The sequence below is a fragment of the Chaetodon auriga genome, chromosome 17, assembly GCF_051107435.1.
Source record: "Chaetodon auriga isolate fChaAug3 chromosome 17, fChaAug3.hap1, whole genome shotgun sequence".
Taxonomy (NCBI): domain Eukaryota; kingdom Metazoa; phylum Chordata; class Actinopteri; order Chaetodontiformes; family Chaetodontidae; genus Chaetodon; species Chaetodon auriga.
The window spans coordinates 11,668,211-11,688,555 of NC_135090.1; the positions used below are offsets into that span (position 1 = coordinate 11,668,211).

The 20,345-nt window shown below is 43.0% G+C and overlaps 1 protein-coding gene across 1 annotated transcript in view; it reads right to left on the minus strand.

Annotated features, from left to right (window-relative positions):
• Nucleotides 1-4,023: 4,023 nt before the first annotated feature.
• gabbr2 (gamma-aminobutyric acid (GABA) B receptor, 2) overlaps nucleotides 4,024-20,345 on the minus strand; it is a 165,593-nt gene continuing 149,271 nt past the window's right edge. The window contains exons 14-19 of the mRNA XM_076754518.1: nucleotides 18,094-18,204; nucleotides 15,823-16,047; nucleotides 15,435-15,617; nucleotides 14,604-14,733; nucleotides 10,129-10,246; nucleotides 4,024-7,920 (exon numbers count right to left, since the gene is read on the minus strand). Of these exons, the coding sequence (XP_076610633.1) occupies nucleotides 7,755-7,920; nucleotides 10,129-10,246; nucleotides 14,604-14,733; nucleotides 15,435-15,617; nucleotides 15,823-16,047; nucleotides 18,094-18,204 (933 nt within the window). The 3' untranslated portion in view covers nucleotides 4,024-7,754. The remainder of the gene's footprint in view (nucleotides 7,921-10,128; nucleotides 10,247-14,603; nucleotides 14,734-15,434; nucleotides 15,618-15,822; nucleotides 16,048-18,093; nucleotides 18,205-20,345) is intronic.

Sequence of the window (20,345 nt, forward strand, 5' to 3'; positions counted from 1 at the left end):
TAGTTTTAGTGTGATAACACACTGACATTTGCTATTCAGCACTAAGTAAAAGTACTAGTACCCACTTTGAAAATACTTGACTACAAGTAAATATCCTGCATTCAAAGCCATATGTAAAAGTGAGATGTATGTAAGGAAGTAAAATCAGCAAAATATACTTAAAATTATCAAATTATGCCGTAAAATGTGTTTTACTGTGTCTGATGTTTTTTGGATGAACAGCACTGTTGCATTAATCTGTTACATTTTACTGCTATGGATGTTTAAGGTTAAGCTCATATTAACTATTTTATACACTGCCAGCTAGGTTCATCTACAGCAAAGCATCATGTTCTAATTCTAATTCTATTCCATAAGATCATCACACGCTTTTAGCTTCGCTGTCCTGTGAGAACCACGTATCTGTAAAAAGTCAACATCTTGTAAACTCAGAAAAACGGCCCTGTTTTCAGTTGTGTGGTGATGCATTTTCCAGCTCCAGAGGGTTTCTGAGTATTTATCTTAAGAAGAATTCGCTCAACACTTTTCTCCAGAGCTAGAAGAAAAATGGCACCTGCAAGTGTCTGCACATGGCTGTGTGTGTGTGTGTGTGTCCAAGTTGGGTGGGAGCAAAATCCAAAAAATCGTACCTACAAGACCGATAACCTCCAAAACGAAAGGTAAAAAATATGGCCTCCTCCAACTATTTGGAATTTACAATTCTAATGGCAACGAAAGTGAACTTCAAGTCATCACGTGACTGCTTGCATTATGAGAAATGCTGCAACAAAGAACGACGGAGGTCTGGCTGTGGATACATTACGGGTAAGTCATAGATAAATAAAGTGCTTTAGTGGTGCTAGCATGGCTAAGAAATATTAGCAGGGTGGTTGCAGCCAAGGCCTTTCAGTAAATACAGTGTGACCTTGTGTTCAAACACCATGATAAAATAAAGTTACTGTGATATAAAAACTGTCATCGAAGCTGCCATGAAATTCATGTGTGTGTGTGTGTGTGTGTGGCCTTCTCCATCCCAATCAGATCATTGCAGCTTAATACGTGCACGTGTGCATGAGCTGGATGAAATGGACGCAGCACTGCCTCGTGTACTTGTTGCCTCCGACCGAGCCTTCATTTCTCCAATGGAGCCGTCACATGTGAAGGAGGAAACATAGACGCTTCCCTTCCACTGACACCCAGGTCAACTTAATCAACCCGCCTTCCATTTGCACAGCATGATCCCGCTGAGGCGAGAGAGAAGGTCATGCAGCATTTACACACACTGCAGCGCTTCTTCCCGTGGAAACAACTCGGCGAAATCTGTGGTATCTTTGAATCAGCGAGCGGCAGCAGAGGCGTTCTGGATTTTACAAGTTTAAGTTCTCTCGAGTCTGCACTGAGTTGTGTGAACAGTTACAGTCATCACAAGGTGATCAAATGTCCTGCAAAGTCCCATAGAATATCTGCAACTTGGACAGGAAGATCAATACCGCTCTGATGATGCAGCTGACTGTGGAGCCAGGATGTGGCTAGCTTAGCTTAGCATAAAGACTGAAGGGGGGAACAGCTACAGTCTACTGCCTCCAATGTTCTCCTTCTCAGTTCTGTTTTTGGTTTGCTCTCCACAAAATCCTGAGGCAGAATATCAGACTCTTTAGCAGCTCAGTGCTCCATTGAACAGGTCTATCGGGGTTTTAGAGCTTTTTCCACTTCCAACAGCTTTAAAGATCAAATTCACCCAAAAATTAAACAATAAAACTGTATATAACCACGCAGATAGTTAAGATTTTATTGGTCCAGTTTTCAAGATGTTTGTCTGACATTTTCTGCGGTTCACAGCATTGAAAAAACCTATTTACAGTAAAAATGTTCACAGTTCCCAGTGAGGTCAAAGAGAAATATGGATGCTGTTTCTTGAAGTTGCTGCTGAATAATTGAAATGTAATTTTTTTTTTTCCAAAGCTGTGAGCACCACTAACAAAATCTCATTCATCTTCATTGTGTTATGGCAGAGGCAGAAGATGCAGAGGCTGATCTCTAAATCTTGGCCAGTAGTTTTCAAATAATTCTCCCCGTTTGACGGCTTTAACCCGCAACTAATGGCTTTATTAAGGACAAGGTTCAGGTTGGTGTTTATCCTGTCTTGGTGTGTCTACAGTGTCTGTTACTTACAGCCAGATGACAGCAGAGGATCTGCTCAGCCGCAGTCTCAGCCAGCTGCTCCACTGCTTCTTCACAAGAACTGAACAGTTTGCACGTCCAGCGTCCACATGCTGAATATTAGAGAGTGAGAATAAAGAAAAGCTCTGACACCAGGACACATATTCAGTATGTAAATGACACACACGAGTGACACTGCCAGGAACACGCTCGCGCTCATCCCCTCCATCCTGTTTGCCACTGGGTTCCTCCTCACAGTTCAATTATTTATCAACCTCAACATACAAGGCCTTTCATTAGAAATTTATTTTTCCTTTGCAGTGCCTGTGTGTGTGCGGGCAGCAGGCAGCCTGCTCGCTGCGTGTGCCTTTTGCTGTGCCAATTAAGAGCCTTAATGTTGACTGGCCTGTGTATCACATGGGCGCACTTCACTCCATTTTTAGTTTTCTGCCTTTGGAGTGAGAGATCAACAAGACTTTTGACTCTGCGCCAGCATTTCTAAAATCACAGCAGCTCTGTAATGCCACTGTAGAGTGTGTGCATGTGTGTGTGTGTGTGTGTGTGTGTGTGTGTGTGTGTGTGTGTGTGTGGTGTATGTTTTGTATTACCTCAAGGACCTGGAGAGCCACACTGCACATGAAAGTAATTCTAGCTCTATCCAGTGAGCAAACAGTGGAGGTGTTTCTTTCACTGTGGAGGTCTTCATAGCAGCAAGACGGGCAGTCCTACTAATAAACTAACAGAAAGTCTAAGCAACAGTAAACACGATGTGGTTATTTTTCTGTCTGTCAGTGGTTAAACCATAAGATTCAAATCTTTTATACTTCACAGAGGACATTTGTCACAAGAGGAAAAGCACAGTCATCATCTGGTGCAGTTTCAGGGTCCTGTTATTATGCATGCTGGCTCACTTTCACACTGACTACGTTTACAAGCACAAAATATTCCAGCTTTTGTCCTTATTCAGAAAAAACACAGTATTCCTACTAAGCTGTTTACGTGGCTAATGAAAATCAATGCTCCACTAATGTTCCCATTTTCATGCAGCCCTGCACACTCCAGCCTCCTTCTTTTATTAATTTAACCACCATCTTGAAAAGGTTGGTGTTCTAAATCTAAAAACCTGTTGATCTCTGAGTCTTTCATAACGTTTTAAAGTAGGTGTGTCTCTTCTTGCAACCAGAGGGCTTTTCTTCCTGCCCTGCAAACTGTTGGATAGACAACACACAGAGTTAACCATAAAACGTGAATAATATCAGTATATGCACTGCATGCTATGTACTTCTCACATGTCCCACAGATAAACAGCAGGTAAACATTATCGGCTAAGCTAATGTGTGTTGTAGAACAAATCTCCACTTGCCAGCATCTAACTAGCTAAATAGCTATTCACTGACGTTTTCACATTTCCACCCATTTCAACCATTTCTTTCTGTCTTGCAAGCAATGTGTCTGGTAATGACCAAAAAGAATTTTAAACGGGTGGCTAACCCTAGCATGCTAATTTTAGCTTTTACTAACCGTATGAGCAGTGTGGTTTCACCTCCCTTGACACAGATTGTTCTCAGAGGAGGTGATAATACATAAAATGAGTGAAGTTTGTAACATTGGATTAGCTCTTTGAAGCACTGTAGCAGCTAGCTAACAGGACTTGTTTGTTTTTGGTGTAGTTTCCCAAGGCTGCCACTAGATGCTACTAAAGAGCAACATTTTGCTGACATCACATGTACCTTTAAAAGTGCAGATTGTGGACGGATCGATTGGACTGATTCTTCATCAATGGACGACCTTTAAATCAACTTTATGAGTGCAAACATACCTTTAGAATCACAGCAGTGACTCTGCTACATGAAACACTCGTGTGCAGATGAAACAAACGTTGCATTACTTTCAGTCTCACTTTATTTAACGATGATGTGAAAAGTAAAGGCTGTCCATAACATTCAGACAATAAAAGAAGAATGTTATTCAAATCCCGCTCCCCCCCATAACAACTAATGGCTCCAAAAATGTTCAGGTGTTCCAGTGTGATACTTATTTTATACAACTTTTTCATATCTATACCTCATCTGTACATAACATAGTTACAGATACTGTAAATTAAAAAAACGACTTCCAAGTATCCTTGTGGCGCATTTGTGAAATATTTCCTATGTAAAAATGAGAATGTACGTAAAGATCTTTTACATATACATATATATATATTTCTCTATTCTTTCTGTAATAAGAAAACAAGTTATTGCCCCTCTTGAACATGTTGCATTTAACATAGGTTTTGTTTACCGTTTTAAACTCTTAATTGAACTTAACTCCGTGTGATACCACATATCAAACTGACAAAACAGTAACAGTATGGACCTTTGTGTTTTTTCACTAAATATATACGTCATATTGTTATATTTTTGGACATGTATGTTTCGTGTTCTCCAGAAACCCTGATGATGACACATACAAAGATATAATTATATACGTATATGTCACTTTGATCTTCAAAATAAAAAGGTAAAAAGACCTGTGGCAAATACAAACCATCAGCATGACGTAATTTATTACAGGAAATTATGAGCCCTTGACCTACCACAATTGCATTTGAACAATTTTTCATCCATGTTGAAAAACGGTTGAAATTAGTCAGAATGAAAGAAAAAAACGAATCAGGGCACATAAACAAAAAACAAAACAAACAAACAAAATACCATACCTGATGATCTGCATTTGGCATTTTAGATGGACTTCAAAAAAAGTCATTTTGTAATTTGGTAAATGCCAGGAGTGACTTATTAGGATTGATCGTTTGCTGCTACTTTTACTTTATTGCCCTCAGTGAATTTCTGCTAAACCAGTAGCATAGTCGATATGAAGATGTTGAGTTTGTCCACTGAGAATCTTGGCATTGACATGTGTGAGCTGATCAACAGGTTAAAAGAACTTAAATCCGTGTCGCGTAAAGGAAACGTAAAACCAAATTGTGGGTGAGAGGATGAAACAACAGAGTGGATTCGTCACGACAGTTGCAAAAACAGAGGTAACTCTGTGAATTATACATTTCATTTCATGCCGTCTTGAGAAAGCCAAATACCAAATATTCCATACATGGACACCATCATCAGGGTATCAGCAAATTGTACACAATCACATATAATGTAATATATAAAATGTGCAGTTGGTTTTTCTTCTCCTGAAAGAAGAACCAACCCTCTGACAATGTCTCTCACTCACTTGTCAAGTGACTGTGATTCTCTGGTTGGCAAAGGTGCAGGAGAAGCCGTGACTCCTTGGAGGTCTGTGCTCGGGGTTTCCCTGCTCCTGTGCTCAGCAGGGGCTGGAAGGGGAGGACCTCTCACAGGAAGTCACCCTGATATGTCCGACAGCAGGTGGATGTCTGCTCGCTTGCCTCCCACTCTGTATCCTCGACTTGCCCTTCAACTAAAGACTGACAGTATTTATGATCAGGCGCCAGCTCGCGGCGGAAATCCACTCCAGCTGAAGTGGAGCTTTCACCAAGTTCTCCCACACTGTCCCGTGCATTGAGACACTCAATTTAAATAAATCTATGACACGTTGTACAATTTACAGATGTGTGGCCAATGTTGTAGTTTGCTGGGTCAGCGCCATTCTCACCCTATTTATGTACTGTGGATCCTGCAGGCTACAATATAAGACAACAGGCACAGCGCTCAACAGACGCCTTAAAAACTAAAAACCAAGACACCAATGGTGAAACATATGCTGAGAACAAACTCGCTTCTCACGCTCCATAAAAAGTCCTTTTTTTGTCGGGAGTCTTTGTTTGCTTTTCTCCTGCATGAGGACAGTTTTACAAAAAAAATGACGACACTGTGTCGATGACCGTTTTTGCTCAGTGGAGCTTTCTCGGGCCGAGTTCAACGGCACTGAATTTCCGTAGCAACTGAGGTATGTTCACTGTTGCTAAGTGTGACGTGATCTTTCATGACACTCAATATGAAAGAAAGCCCTGTGTCTGTGCTTTATGCTCTGTCACTGTGACCAGCAGTGGTGTCATCACCGTCTTGGAACCGAAAGCTACAGCTAGTTGGGGTTTATTACGCAAGGCTCCCACGTGTTCGTCGTCTTTACTACCGCTCATGGAAATTCAGGTCAACCATTTAATCCAAACAGGTTGTGGAACTGGCAGACCTACATCCTTTCCAGCATCACTTCTTGAGTTATATTTCTTCTGCAGAAGTCATCTTATTTCACAGTCTTGTGCCCTTTTTTTTTTGCCATGAACCCCATCGCCCTTGCCTGTGCTGGTTAGCTGTGGGGGCTAGATCAGAGGGACATCTTAACAGTCTATGGAGACCACTCTGCGGGGATCAGTACGACCAGGCCCCTCACTAATGCCTCGTCTGATAAGCACCTGAACTCATAAGGTGCCCTCCTACGGCTTAAGTGTACATCTGAATGTGTGCATTTCTTGGCATATAACACACATACACAACAACTGTGAAACACTCTTGTGGTGTCTTTTAGCTCTATTTTCTAACATATGCAGCCTTGGAGACCTGTTAAACAGCATAGCATCAATATTCTGTATAACATGCTTTCTGAGGACATATTTAAGCAAGTTGTAAAATATGAAAGGCCTATGCAAAGTCTGACGTGAAATCTCTGATGAGACCAGTGGTGCAAATTTAGCAAAGTGGAAAAAAGAGCCATGTGCATCTTACTCCAAGTTAAAGGAATGGGCCCCCGGTGCCTTTTCATGTTCTGTGACTCACAAGCTTTGATGTGTCTTACTCTGCTGCCCTGAAGCTAATTTATCAATACTTACACAAACCAATTCAGCTCTCTTTCATACGACCATGTGTCTAATTCTTTGTAGGGTGCCATGTTCTATAACTTTCATTTGTAATTTTCGTGATTACCTGCCTCTGGTGCAATCTCCACACTTAGAGCCCCTTTAATTGTCCAGTCACAGCATATACAAAGCTTACAGTACATCAAAGTCAGAAATGATGATATTTACATGTCTCCACAAGGACGGGAAGGGAACGGGGTGTAAATTGGATGGTTTCCTTGGTTGGGTTTTGTAAATTCCATGTCTCCACACCATTATCCAGTCACTGAAGCTGTGAAATACTCAAGTTAGATGACGAGCTCACGCGTAGCGGCGAGCACATACATATAACAGATAAGGAACAGAAACAGACAACCCCCTCTGAAGCAGATAAGGCTACACGCCAGGTCAGGGCTGGTCCACCACTGTTCTGCTGTTGGGGCGTCAGCGTGTTTGTGCGTGTGTGTGTATTAGTGTTTGTTTGACTGTGCATATGTGTGTATGCCTAGGCAAAGGGGAAGCAGATGAACAAGGGGACATTGCTGTGAATCGTGGGAGTTTGTAAGGGTCATCCAGTGCCCACTCTGTCTCCTCCCACCCCTTCCTGACTGAGGGAGTCAGTTCTCAAGAGAGGCCGGGGTGAAGAGGTACAAAGAGTGAAACTCGGCCCCCCTCCTCCCTCTCTTCTCCCCCTGTCCTCCTTGTTCTGAGACGAAATACGCACATACGCTGATGACATCAGTCTATTTGTTGTAGAAAAAAAGAATCATATATGTCTCCTCTGCAAAGAGCCAGGTGGGGGAGTGAATGAAGCTCACAGGCCAGAGACCATTACCCGGTAGGAGGGGGGCATGTGTCTGTGCCGCGGGCTGGAACCAGGGCTGCCGTTGGGGCTGGTGCAGCTGGCATCAACCCCTCCTATGGAGGGTAGGTAGGCATGGTGCAGGATGGGCAGCTGCAAGGACAGTCGACGCTGTATGCTGCAGAAAGAGAAGGGGCAGGGATAGAAAGTAAGTCCCTTTGCTCAAGAACTGTATTTAAGTATAATTTTGAGGTACTTAACATGCATAAATGAATTTCTTTGTGACTTTTTACTTTCACTCAAAATTTTTTCCTGTAAGTTGTAGTCACCAGTCACTTTGCAGATTATGATTATACCAGAACTTATGCTACACTGGCCCATGATATTGGATGATTTGGCAACTAATGTAATTTTAGTACCTATCCTCCATTTAACTTTTCTTCACTTGTTCACATGGTTAAGACGGAGACTTATAGAACTCATAAAAGTTGGAAGCACTGCACTCCATTCACCAACCTGACCTCCACATCCTTACTTTCCATCTAGCTACATAAATTGGCCACGATTGGCTTGAATACATTTAATGTTAAAGCCCTGTCTGGTTAGATTTTACATTTATTACATACCTACATAAAAGATTATGTATTTCTGCAATACCCTGCAGCATAAAAGCGGTCAAGCTCTGCACCAATGTGCCCACTGCTTATCAATATTAAACACTCACCTTAAATGTATTTTCTTTATTGAACAGTGCTGAGAAAGACACGAGGGAAACCCACAAGAGACAAATGGTTTAATGGGATTATACTACAGCCAAAGAAGTGGCACCTCTATAGTTCACCTGCCAAGTTTACAATTAAGCTTTTCACAATTATTGTCCAGTGCTGTTTAAATAGAGTATTAACACAATCACACCCAGCTCCAGTGATAAAACTGGACAGAGGCATATTATAGTTCAAACAAGCCCTCAGCAAAATTCTTCTAATTGTTTTTCTTGTATTCTTTCGTATCCTCCCTTCTTCACGTCTCCTCACTAATGCCCTAATCCACCGTGCCTCCCAGCTTCTGGGATCATCTGACAAAAAGAACATTTCATGCTTCCGCCTGCTGTGACAGTTCGCACCCTACCTCGCCAGTGCTAGCGCCACTGCCAGCCGTTTGCAATAAAATTACATAACCAAATGCCAGTTATGTAAAAAAATTAAGGGAGGGGGGGGAATTCAAGCTCATTCAGTGATAGACCTAGAAAAATGTCTTAATTAGGTGAACTTTGAAATATTAATGGCTCTCAGACCCACTTAGTTATTCTGACCTGTTCTATTTGTGATGGAAACACATTCTTTCTTGCTCATGAGGGAAATATTCTGGTATTTCTGATGCATCATATATGACACTGACACTACACTTAACTATTACATGTGCCAGGTACATGACTTGGCATTCGTCACATTCGTCATGTCACAAAGTGCGACCATTTGCCCTCCTCTACCTTTACCTCTTTTCTCACTTCTTTATATTTGTCTCTTCTTTATCTCCTCTGCCTCTCTCGCTGCCTCTTCATCTCTCTTCCCTCCATGTGATCAAACATTCATGCGGCATGGGAATAGCTCCGAGTGTTCCTTTACTTCTGTTCTCCTCCCTGTCTATTTTCAGAGCTGCTTCCAATGCGAGCTGTAAATCACTGGTTACATAAGCCTCTGTGAGTCTCTACCTCTTTCTCTCTCTCCTCCTTCTTATCTCTGTCTCTCATTCCTATCTAAACATCCTTCTCTCTTAATCCATCTTCTCTCTGTAACTGCCCTCTCCTCAATGTTTTACCCCCCTTGTCCGCTGCCTCTCCTTTCTCTATCCGTCGGCCCCTCTGCATTGTGCATTCTCCTCCTGGTTCTGGTTAAATGAGCGTGAGAGGGAGAGTTCTCAATGATGCATGAGGTGTTCCCCCATTGATGAAGTCGACATCCCTCAGCTTTGCTGCCTTATGAATAGTAAATTAATGTGGATCTGCATTTGTCGCATGAGTGTTTGATGTGTCCAAGACCATCTTCTTTTACATGTTGGGACACCAAATCAATCAGCTGCATGTCGGCGTGCGCGTACTGTACATCCACGTGTGTCTGACTGTGAGTGTGCATATGCTGCAGACAGTCCAGCGATGGTGGGAGAGCACACATACGCTCGATGTGGCTATATGTATGTTGATGTGCGTAGGAGAGAAAAGTACAGGGCTGGTCCATGCTTTCGCAGGGCTCTGTTGCCAGAGCAACCGCCTGAGAGCTGCTGGTGGTTGCGATACGTGTGACGTGTAGTCTGATGAGAAAGCTGACAAGACAGAGGGGAGGGGAGAGGGACACGGGGGTAGAGGTGCTGAAGAAATGGGAGCTCTCACTGTTCGGGCGAGTTGATATCCTCCAGGGGACCTCTGTTTATTCTGGAAGGATCCATGGAGCCCCACTGCGCCTGAGGCTTCTGCTCCAGGTGGTTCTTCAGTATCGACTTCTCTCCATCTGCATTGAAAACACATGTAGGCGTCATGAAAAATCTGATAGGCTTTGTCAAACGGACACCTGAGACGTGACTTTACAGGGACTTTCAGACCGGCCTGTGTGGGAGGGAGGAGTGGTTTTGAGCATGGAGGAGGCTTCTTTCTGCTGTTACTCTGATCCATGTAAAAAGCATTAAAAATACGCACCTGCCAAATGAATGAATGAACATTTACACAGATGCAGATCTGTATTTTTACTGCATGCATTCACACCCCAAAGGCAAAATGACTGACGATGATGTGTTACTTGCATTAAAACTTTGCTCATTCACAGATGATGACTAATGAGGGATATTGAACCACTATATGTAAATCAACTTTCAAGCCCCAGACCAACAGTCTGAGGTGGCATAGAGACCACTTTACTGGGTTTAACAGCAGCTTTCACTCTTTACCGACCGTACCAAGAGGTACCAAGAGGCAGGAAAAAGACAGGCTCCTTATCCAGTGAGGAGCAAAAAAAAATGGCTTCTTCAAAACATGAATTCTGCATTCTCCTGATGTTGCAGGAGGCCGACGATGACATTGAAACATAGTAAGAGTTGCAGTAAACAAGCTTATCAGTTTTCCAAAATTGTACATGGAGAGTAACGAGTGATCCCTCTCCCCCCTGCAGAGTTTTCTCCCCAGATGTCCCAGATTTCCCAGCACTTGCTGACCTGATTCACTGATCACAGCACTGCATGGCCCGGTTGGACATCTGAGCCTGCTGAACTATTTTGGAGCAGCTAGACCTCTTTGCATTTTGAAAAAAGCCTAACCTTGTAGCTCTCACAGCTGTGTTAAAAGCACACACTTGGATATTTATGCACTTCATTATGGATTCATAATATGTGTTCATTCCACAAAGAAAGTCTTAGGTTGTGGAGTTTTATTATTTTGTTAATTTTTAAATGTCACCAGGGCCAGTCCAAGAATTCTGCTGTACAATAAGACTTTAATTTCACAGCGCTGAAATGAAACGTTCAACGCGCAAAAAGAATCAAGCAAATCAACCTGGTAAATCTCAACATCTGTTCATTGTAGTTTCACATTTATTGCAAGAGCAGACAGTAAAACAGCAAAAGTGGAAAAGTGATAATTCACTTAAATTCAATTTAGCTGTGAACCCTGAGCAGCTGCTGGGTTTACGTGTGAGTGGTTGAGGCGCAGTTAACGTTTTCAACAGTACATCTGCATGAATGGTCCAAAATGTAAAGGAGTGACTGCCATATGGTCTGAAGAAGTTCAAACATACAGTAGCACAGCAATAAAGATAGAAAATGCTGCCAGCGCTGCTAATCAATAACCTCGAAGAACTTCAGCTTAAAATCAAGTCTCAGCGGCCAATCTGTCAGAAAACCACATCTTCACTGTCGTCTGCTGGTGTTCTCCAGCATCGCCCTGTGCTGCTACATATTTATGAAGACAGTCAGAGAGGGGTGGGGGTGGGGGTGGGGGTGGGGGGTGGTGGGGGGGAGGGAGGGGTGGAGTGTTGCTTCTCACCCTTTGTGAGTGAGCGTAATCGCTGTTGACACGGCGTTCTCCTCTTATAACAGCCACTCATTCACGGCCCCCAATACATTTGGACCAGCTCTCTTATGAATACTGATGACTACAGTTAGGAGCCGGCGATGATGATGATGACTGTCAAGCATAAGCAGATTGAGGCTGAGAAAAGTTGATATGCTGGTGATCTTTAAAGGAGGCTTAATGACCTGTCATTTTATTTCCATAATGCGGGTCTGTTTGACGTTTGTGAGCGGCACCTAATGCGCTGTCTCTCTCTTTGTCTGGGCTTCCTCAGAACTCCTTCACTCCTCATGAGATCATTATCATCACCACTTCAACAGCCCGGAGACTAATGCATTTCTTTCTGAGCAACAAAAAGTAATAGCTAGACTAGCCAAATGTAAACTGAAGAGGAAGATATGAGCAGCACTGTGTTCATTCAGTTTCAATATCTGTTTCTGACTCCCTCTTCTGCTCTCACTGTGTTTCTCTCACAGCCTACATACTACGTTTATTCCAGTGTGCTGAGGAGTCAGCCACATAAATGGAGCTTTACTGAAGAATTAAAGACACTCTTATGGGAGAAGTTTTGATATGAATGAAAACGACATCAGCACTGAACTTAAAGTCAATCTTAAAAATATCATATATTGGAATTCCAGAAATGTTGGTTTCACTGTAGAGAGCTTGATATCAGCTGCTGCTTGAGAGAGACTACTCCCAACAAATGGCAGATGTGACAGCGTGTTTACAGCGTGTTTACTGCTGGTTCATTATTTTCAGGTAATATGCCACCATTTCTGCTTTGTTTGTCGATTTCTATCAATCTATCTGCAGGCTTTCATGGACGCATTTGAACCCTGATACAAAGCAGCTACTTGTGAAGTCTTTCAAATCACTGAAAAATCCCATAGCTAACAAAATCTGATGCTATAATCTGGTTGGATTTCTTTAAAGCATTAAAATAAGAGGGTAACACTCTCACAGATGGTAGCTCATTTACTAATTACCTTCTTCTTCTAGCTCTCTGTGTTCCTGCAGAAGACAACGCTGAGCTGCTCCATCAACCAACACAGTCCTGCTTTAGTTTCAATTCTATCCTCGTCAGGGTACCATCACATAATAACAACCCCCCACCTCATGTCATTTCAAAGGCAGACAATATTTGGGCTCAGACAGGAGGGTGTGTGTCTGCTGCACATTTATGTGTGTGCACATGCAAAAGTTGAGCGGCAGAAAAGAAGGAGAGGCAGAGAACGAACTAACACACAAAGAAGAGGCATTAGACACGTTGCTTTGTGAATGTACTCCCTAACTGCCATCAAGTTCATTGCATAACTATGAACTTTCACAGATGAGGAACTTCTCAAACAATTCCAACACGCTCTGCTCCCAATCCGCAGAGCGAGCGCAGCTGTTTCACTCCTTTACCTTCCCAAACTCAGACAGATCCATTAGACACCCCTGAGAGTGGCTTTGTGCTGGCGTGTGCATCAGACGTGCTGAATCTGGCTGCTGTACATCACCGTCGCCCGGCGCCTGTTAAAATGGAGCCTAATGCAAAGCAACGCTGCTGGGACGTAACGACTCACTGATTCAATTTGAGGAAGCCGGCTTCGTAATGTGTGAGATACAGCTGCATGAGTTCAAACAGCCTGCATCAGGCAGACGATGTGAGGGTAAACCAACACAGGCTCTCTCTCCTGGAAAAGACTGATATGACGTGTCTCTGTATGTTTTGGCACCTAGTTTGTGTTTCCATATGCGTGCCTTACCCAGTGATGGCTCACCTTAGCTGCCCTCCCCCTCATCCCTTCTTTACTCTTCTCTCTCCAGTTTTCTCAAGTACATTGTTCAACGTACAGCACACCGCAAACACCAAATAATTGGGTGCAAAATCAAGTGTGGATCCACTTCACCACCTCTATTGTTAAGCCCAGAGTTGATCGAAGTGTGACTACAGTATGTGTAAAACTTGCTAAGCAGCTGTGGGGTACGCAGGTACTGTAGCTAATCTCGTGACTCATTCTAAGAGACATCACAGACTCGTGCTGTCAGACAGAGCACTTCTGCGTCCCTTCTTCACCTGCAGCTGACAGAAGCTCCGGCAATGGAAAAAAATAAAGTTAAGATAATTGTTGCCACAGAAGACGCAAACATAACATACACATATTATTAGATGATGTATGGGGATTAGTTTTTCTTTTTCTGAATGTCATTATGGTCATGAAGCTGCGACATAAACCATTTTAATGTACACTGTTCTCAATGAAACTGATACGTACAAAAGTGAACAGCTGTCATGTTACTTTATATAGAATTGCATTAGACTGAACTGCTCATTCTTAGTTGAATCTTGGTGTAAACAGACTGCTGCAGTCTCATTTTCAGCCACCAGTAGGGTACTGGGATGTGCTCAGTGCTGTGTTATTATTAGTCATATTTCTATTCTTATTATATACATATTTGTATTATTATCATGTCTGCAGACTATCATATACTATCATTATTTGTCATATTTCTATTGTTATTATAGCTGTGATTGTTATTAATGCTGTTGCTGTGCATCTCTCAGTGAGTGAGGAAGAAATGACCCACCAGTAAAGTTGTGTGTTTGTTTCGTCACACACCCCAAACACAGATGGTGTTTCTCCTGACAGGTCATTCATTGTGAGTGAGGTTCAGGTGGAAGGAGCCATTGTCAGCATATTACCAATTGTGTGAAAAAGTTCACTTCTTTTGATGGATTTTGTCATCTTTTGTACATGAAATAAACTGAGGAGTGGTATGTCAAAGGGCTACATGGAAACAGACAGCCAGTTTCTCACCTTTGCCATCCGTGAAGTTGCGTATGCTGAGGATGTTGTTGCCATCTGGGTAATGGTTCTGTTTGATGTAGGGCGTTTTCTCTGGGGTGTCCTGCAGCTGCATGGTCACTTCCTCCAGCTCCTTGTCCAGCTTTTAACCAGAAAAAAAGACATGATTAGTTTATGCTATTCTGTGTTTATTCTTGAAGTGGGCAAAATAGATACACAGACTCAGAGAACCGAGATCAAGTGAGCTTGAATGACCCAAAAATCACCCAGAGTCTGAATTATGGTCAACAAGCTGCTGCAGATACCTCTTTACATGTTGTCAAAACAGACTGCTGTCTGCCAAAGACATAACAACTTTACTTTTCCTCTAAGAGCGTCTGAGTAGCTCCGCATTCGCCACAATCATGAACAAAAGCTAGGACAACAGCAGTCATTCGTCTCTGAGAGATCTGAGACAAAGCCGAGGTGATTGCCAGAGGATTTTTTCAAATGTCACTCAATGACAGTGCAAGTGAACAAGAAATGTATTAGCGAACATACAGAGTGGCACAAAGACTCACACAATCTCTCAATCTCACAGCGACACAGTGATCTGAGTTGCTGTGAAAAAAACCCTATTTTATTAAGAAATAATGTTGAGTGAATTAAAATGATTTGCTCTTGCCCGTCTCTTGCTGAACTAGCTGCTCCATTACTGTACCTCCTTTGTGTGTAAAAGCCTCCTATTCGCCTCACTCTTGCATTAAAAACCCTGTCAGCACTGCACCACTGCCCTGTCTTGTAAAATGCTAATCAACGGCAAAGAAATAAGTACAACATAAAGGCGTATTCATCGGTTCAGACCTCTGTTATCCTCATGCGCAGGCGGTGGTTATCGGTTTGAAGCCCGTCCAGTCGCGAAGTGTTCGCCTGGTTGACGCTGGTGACTGAGGTGGAGGTCTTGGAATCTTCCTTCTTCTGGTTCTGGGTGAACTTTAACCTCCGGTTCTGGGTGGCTGCATCCGGGTTGGTTCTCATGGTGATGAACTGGAAGAGGGGTTATGGGTATTAGTCACAGCTGCACTCTGGGATGAAACTACATGGGCCAAAAAAGCTACACATAACTGTTTACGCTGCATTTTCAGCTTCCAGGACTCAGTGAAGTGTGGTGAGTGAATGTGGTGATAATTAAGCACTCCAGTTTTTGGCAAAGCAGAGTTGTCCACTTAGGCTCTCTCGCACAGAAACTGACCTTGGGAACGAAGACCAGGCAGAGCGTGATGGTGCTGCAGAAGATGATCACCAGTGCCACGATGCAGAACTGGACATTGGGCTGGTCCCTCGTCAGAAAAGACACTGCAGCGCCGATGATGCACATGATGCCCACGTTGTAAACACTCATCCCGATGTACTTGCTATCGTTGAGAGCAGGGATGCTCACGTTCCTGGTCTCCCATGCCAGGAAACAGCCGAACAACTGTCAGGGAAAAGGAAAAAATAGTTGGAGAAGTTTGAGAAAATGATACTCAGACATTTCAAAACGACTGAAGGCAGTATTTGATTTTGCTTATAGGGAGTCTGAACTCATTTCTCCTGGTCAGTGCACACACAGTTGGCCAAAAACAGCCCTCAGCTTTTGCAACGATGCAGTTTTCTTTCTTTTCTAAAGAATAAAGCAGTATAAGAGAATAGAGCCGTACTTATTAAAGCTTAATGTTTTTTTGATGTTCACTGCTCTCATTGTTCTTCATAAATACTGATGGAGAGGAAGAAACACTTCACTTCAGTTTAAGAAACACATCAAAAACGAGATCAAAAATCAACTTCGTCATATGGCAGAGCCTTGAAAAGCAGAAATATCATTCACAGACGGCCTTCTGAAGCAGGTTTCATGCTTGGAAAATGTATATCTAGAGTGAGCTGTTTGTGTGGTGGAACATTAGAGTTGCAGCAGCCTGCTGAATAATTCACTGTGTGCTGTGTAAAGTGGCCTGCCTGCTTATTCTGAAGTCTAAATGAGAGTCAGAGGAACGACAAGCAGCAGAATTAAAGGAGCAGTCATCAAGGATTAGTGTGCCTCAGGTGTGTGTGTGTGTGTGTGTGTGTGTGTGTGTGTGTGTGTGTGTGTGTGTGTGTGTGTGTGTGTGTCGGTAGGGATGACTCAAACCTTGATGTTTCTTCTTGCTGTGCTGTCCCTCTCTATGCCTCATACAGATGTGGGCTCCTGTCAATCACTTGGTGCAAACTTCTCCACTTCTTTGTTGCTGTCTTACTATTTCACAAAGCCCCTCTACTTGTTACCCCACAATTTCCTCACTCCTTCCATCTTTCTGTCTTTGACATTTTTCGGTGGTATTTTTTACCCAGCGCTCTCTGCATTCTCTCGATCTGCTTAAGATGATTTACTGCTCTGTCTCCACCCGTCTCCGTCTCACTTCTCCTTCGTCTCACCGCAAATGTGCTGAGGTTTGAGTCATTTACAGTAGCTCCTGCTTAACAGAGGATTCAAAACACACTGTGTGGCGGGGAAGTGGACATTTTTAACACTTTATTTAGAGCCATATGTCTCGTGTGCAGTGGTTCATGCTCAGGTATAGCCCTGCTCCTGTCATCCTGTCAGTGCCCCTGTGATAATACACACATCGACTGTACTCAGCTTAGCAGAGCATAAAACACTGGACACAGGGTAAAAATGCTGGCCTGGCTCCATCTTAAGGTAATAAAATCCACCTATCAGCACCTCTAATGCTCAGTAATTAACACATCTTGTTTGCTTAAAGGACCAGCGTGGAGAATTTAGTGGCATCTAGCACCAAGGTTGCAACTCAACACGAAGACTCTCTCTTCCATGTATGTATAGTCTGTCTCTTCACAGGTCTTTGTGGTTGAGAGGAGGTCTACGTCCTTCCTGTTTTGACTGCACCTGGACATTTAATCCTCAGCAAGAAAGCGAATAAAGGTATTTCCCAAAATGCCTAACCATTGCTTCAAGTAGATTCTTAAGTAGTTGCATTAATTTTTACTTTATACATGCAACAGTTCTGACTTTGGCAACTCCTAGTGGCAGTTTCAAGTGTAAAGGAGGGCAATGACGGCCACCTCACATGTCTCTGCATGGCCATGATGTGGTGTAGACTGTGACTGTGTGTCCTCTTGTACGCAAGGATGAGAGAATAGACACTAGCTAACGGTCCAATGTGGTTTTTGATATGAAAATACTCATATCTAACACCTAACCAGAGAAAAGTGAATAATTACCACAGGGAGACAGGATTACAACCTAGAAAATGTGTTTTTCATTTCTCTGTCTCTAAAGTAGATACTCAAGGTTTAATATCGCCGCACATTTCAGAAATAGCGTCAAATTGCGAGAATAATATGAATAGAAATGCATCAAGCCCCATTCATGCACATTTATGAGGCTGTTAAGATTCACATCAGCAGATTTGTGCATTCATATTAGAGAGCGTGTGCGTGTCCATACTGTGAGTGCATGATGAAATTTTGTGTTCTCTCCTCTCACCATTAGCAGTCCCTTGTAGGCATAGACGATGCCCAGCCAAATGGTCATGTGGGTGTTCTCACAGTGCTCCAAGAAGGGACGGATGGCTATGTCTCGGCCTTGGGGGTCCGCCTGTTGACAACACAAACACAGGAAGAGAGGGAGAGAATTTAATCCAATACGCCCCCGAAAAAAGAACTTTAATTTTTTTCAATTAGAAAGATGAACAAAAAAATCCAAAGTGCCAAAAGAACAGTAAGAGTGAAACAGACTTCATTTCCTTCAGGAACAATAAAACCAACAGAGAAAACCAGTAAACCAGCTGAAAAAGTGAGAAATCCCCATTAAGCAAATTAACTGTTTCCACATCACTTTTCTCTTTGCAGGTCCTCTAATTTGCATTCAGGGACAAAAGCGACGCAGATTGTCCGCTTCTAGTCAGAATGAAGGGTGTCAGTGATCAAACATCCAGGTGTGTAATCAAACTGTGTCCCATCATGGCCACTGGGCTTCTCCAAAGTCGGCTCAAGTTAAATTAATCCGTGCTTAGGACGCTAATGGGCACGACTAATGAAGCTTATTCATTAATGTGATTCACACCTCCTCCTTTCTTTCTTGTTTCCCACTCAGGCTGTCACGCTATCTCTCCACCCAGTCCCCGACTCTTCATTTCTTCGGCTTTCTTTTCATTTCCACTTGTCTTTCACAGCAGCTGGTGACCCAGGTGACTTACAGGGCAAATTAGCACCTGAGGTAGATATTAATACGCTAAAACACGCCACCTCTCCTCTTTCTCGCTCACTCTCTCTGCTTTAAAAAGCCTTTAATAAGAGCATTACTTTGCCCTGCATGAATTCATCTGAGGCCACACCAATATATCAACTCTGAGACACCTGGGGCAAGGCTGGGCATAATGCCATGCTGCTCGCTTAGGTGTGTGTGTGTGTTTGTGTGTGTCTCTCTCTTCAGGCTTATTTACAGTAGGACAAGTCTAATGGCTCAGCAGATGGTGTGTGTGTGTGTGTGTGTGTGTGTGTGTGTGTGTAGGTGTGCACAGGCATCTACAATATAATGTTTGATTTGTTGAAATTCGGTTCATAAGCAAACTCCTTTTAGGCAGAAAGCAGGAAGAGGAGAGATGAGGAAAGGGAATATATGGAAATGTTAGCTTTGAGTCAGAGCTTTGTTAGATTTGAAAGCTCATTCATATGTACACCCATACACGTCTCTCTAGGTGCTGCAAAATACCCCCCTCCACTCGTCATTTTGACCCCCACAGTCTTCATTCAGCCCTCATTAATGGAAATTGCAGCTATTCATGCTTTCCTCTATGACCTTGATGGATTGACATTAGTCGTTCTCTATAGGATGATCACTTAAAAAAGGGAAATTGGTGCTTAAAGAACTGCACTGATTCACCCGACAGAGACGAGCAGAAATGGGCCGATACCATATCATTTCTGGATATCATTGAAGTGTATTTTAGTACAGTTTTCGAGCTATGATTCCCACGTCTCTGCCTTGGAAATACAGCTCTCACACTGTGTTCCTCATCCAGCTTGCACCCGCTGTCTTTCGCTTTCAACATTCAGCCCCGCAAAGGATTACGTATGCAGTTACACATCACATGCCGCAACAACATAGCAGGCGGAACCCCCCTACAACTCAGAGTGAAATTTTCCACCATCTGCCAAAGATCTTAATAACCTCTGATGTCTCAAAACAGAGACACATTAAAGAGCGAGAACTGCTTCGGTGGCAGTGAGTTCACACACTTTGTCAAAGCGCTCTGGTAACCCCTTACGAGAGTTCCTGCGGCAGCTGCGTGGCTCATGTCACTCATATCTGTGAATATTCTGGGACTTGAGTGTTGGATTCTTGCTAACTATAGGTGCAGGACTGGAAGGAAGGGGGTTTCTGCCTTGAAAGCCACTAAGGAGGTGGAAACACAGGAAAGTGGGGCAGGAGATGACGCACAGACGGGATATTTTTCTTACAAGAAACCACAATTAGTTGACACTGTGCAAAAAAGGGATCCTGAGACTCTGCCATGACATTTTCATCGTATAGCTACAGGTAACTTCATGAAATAAACATTTTCCAATCTATTTTCAACTTAAGTGATGTGTTGGGACTCAGCAAGAGGAGATCATGAGTAATGCATGAGGTGCCCTGGTTTGGCCGAGTCTCTGGGCAGCAGCCGGTGGCAGGAATCATCTCACAGGAAGTGACACAGTTTCATATTTCATGCGAACGAAGACAATCATTCTGCA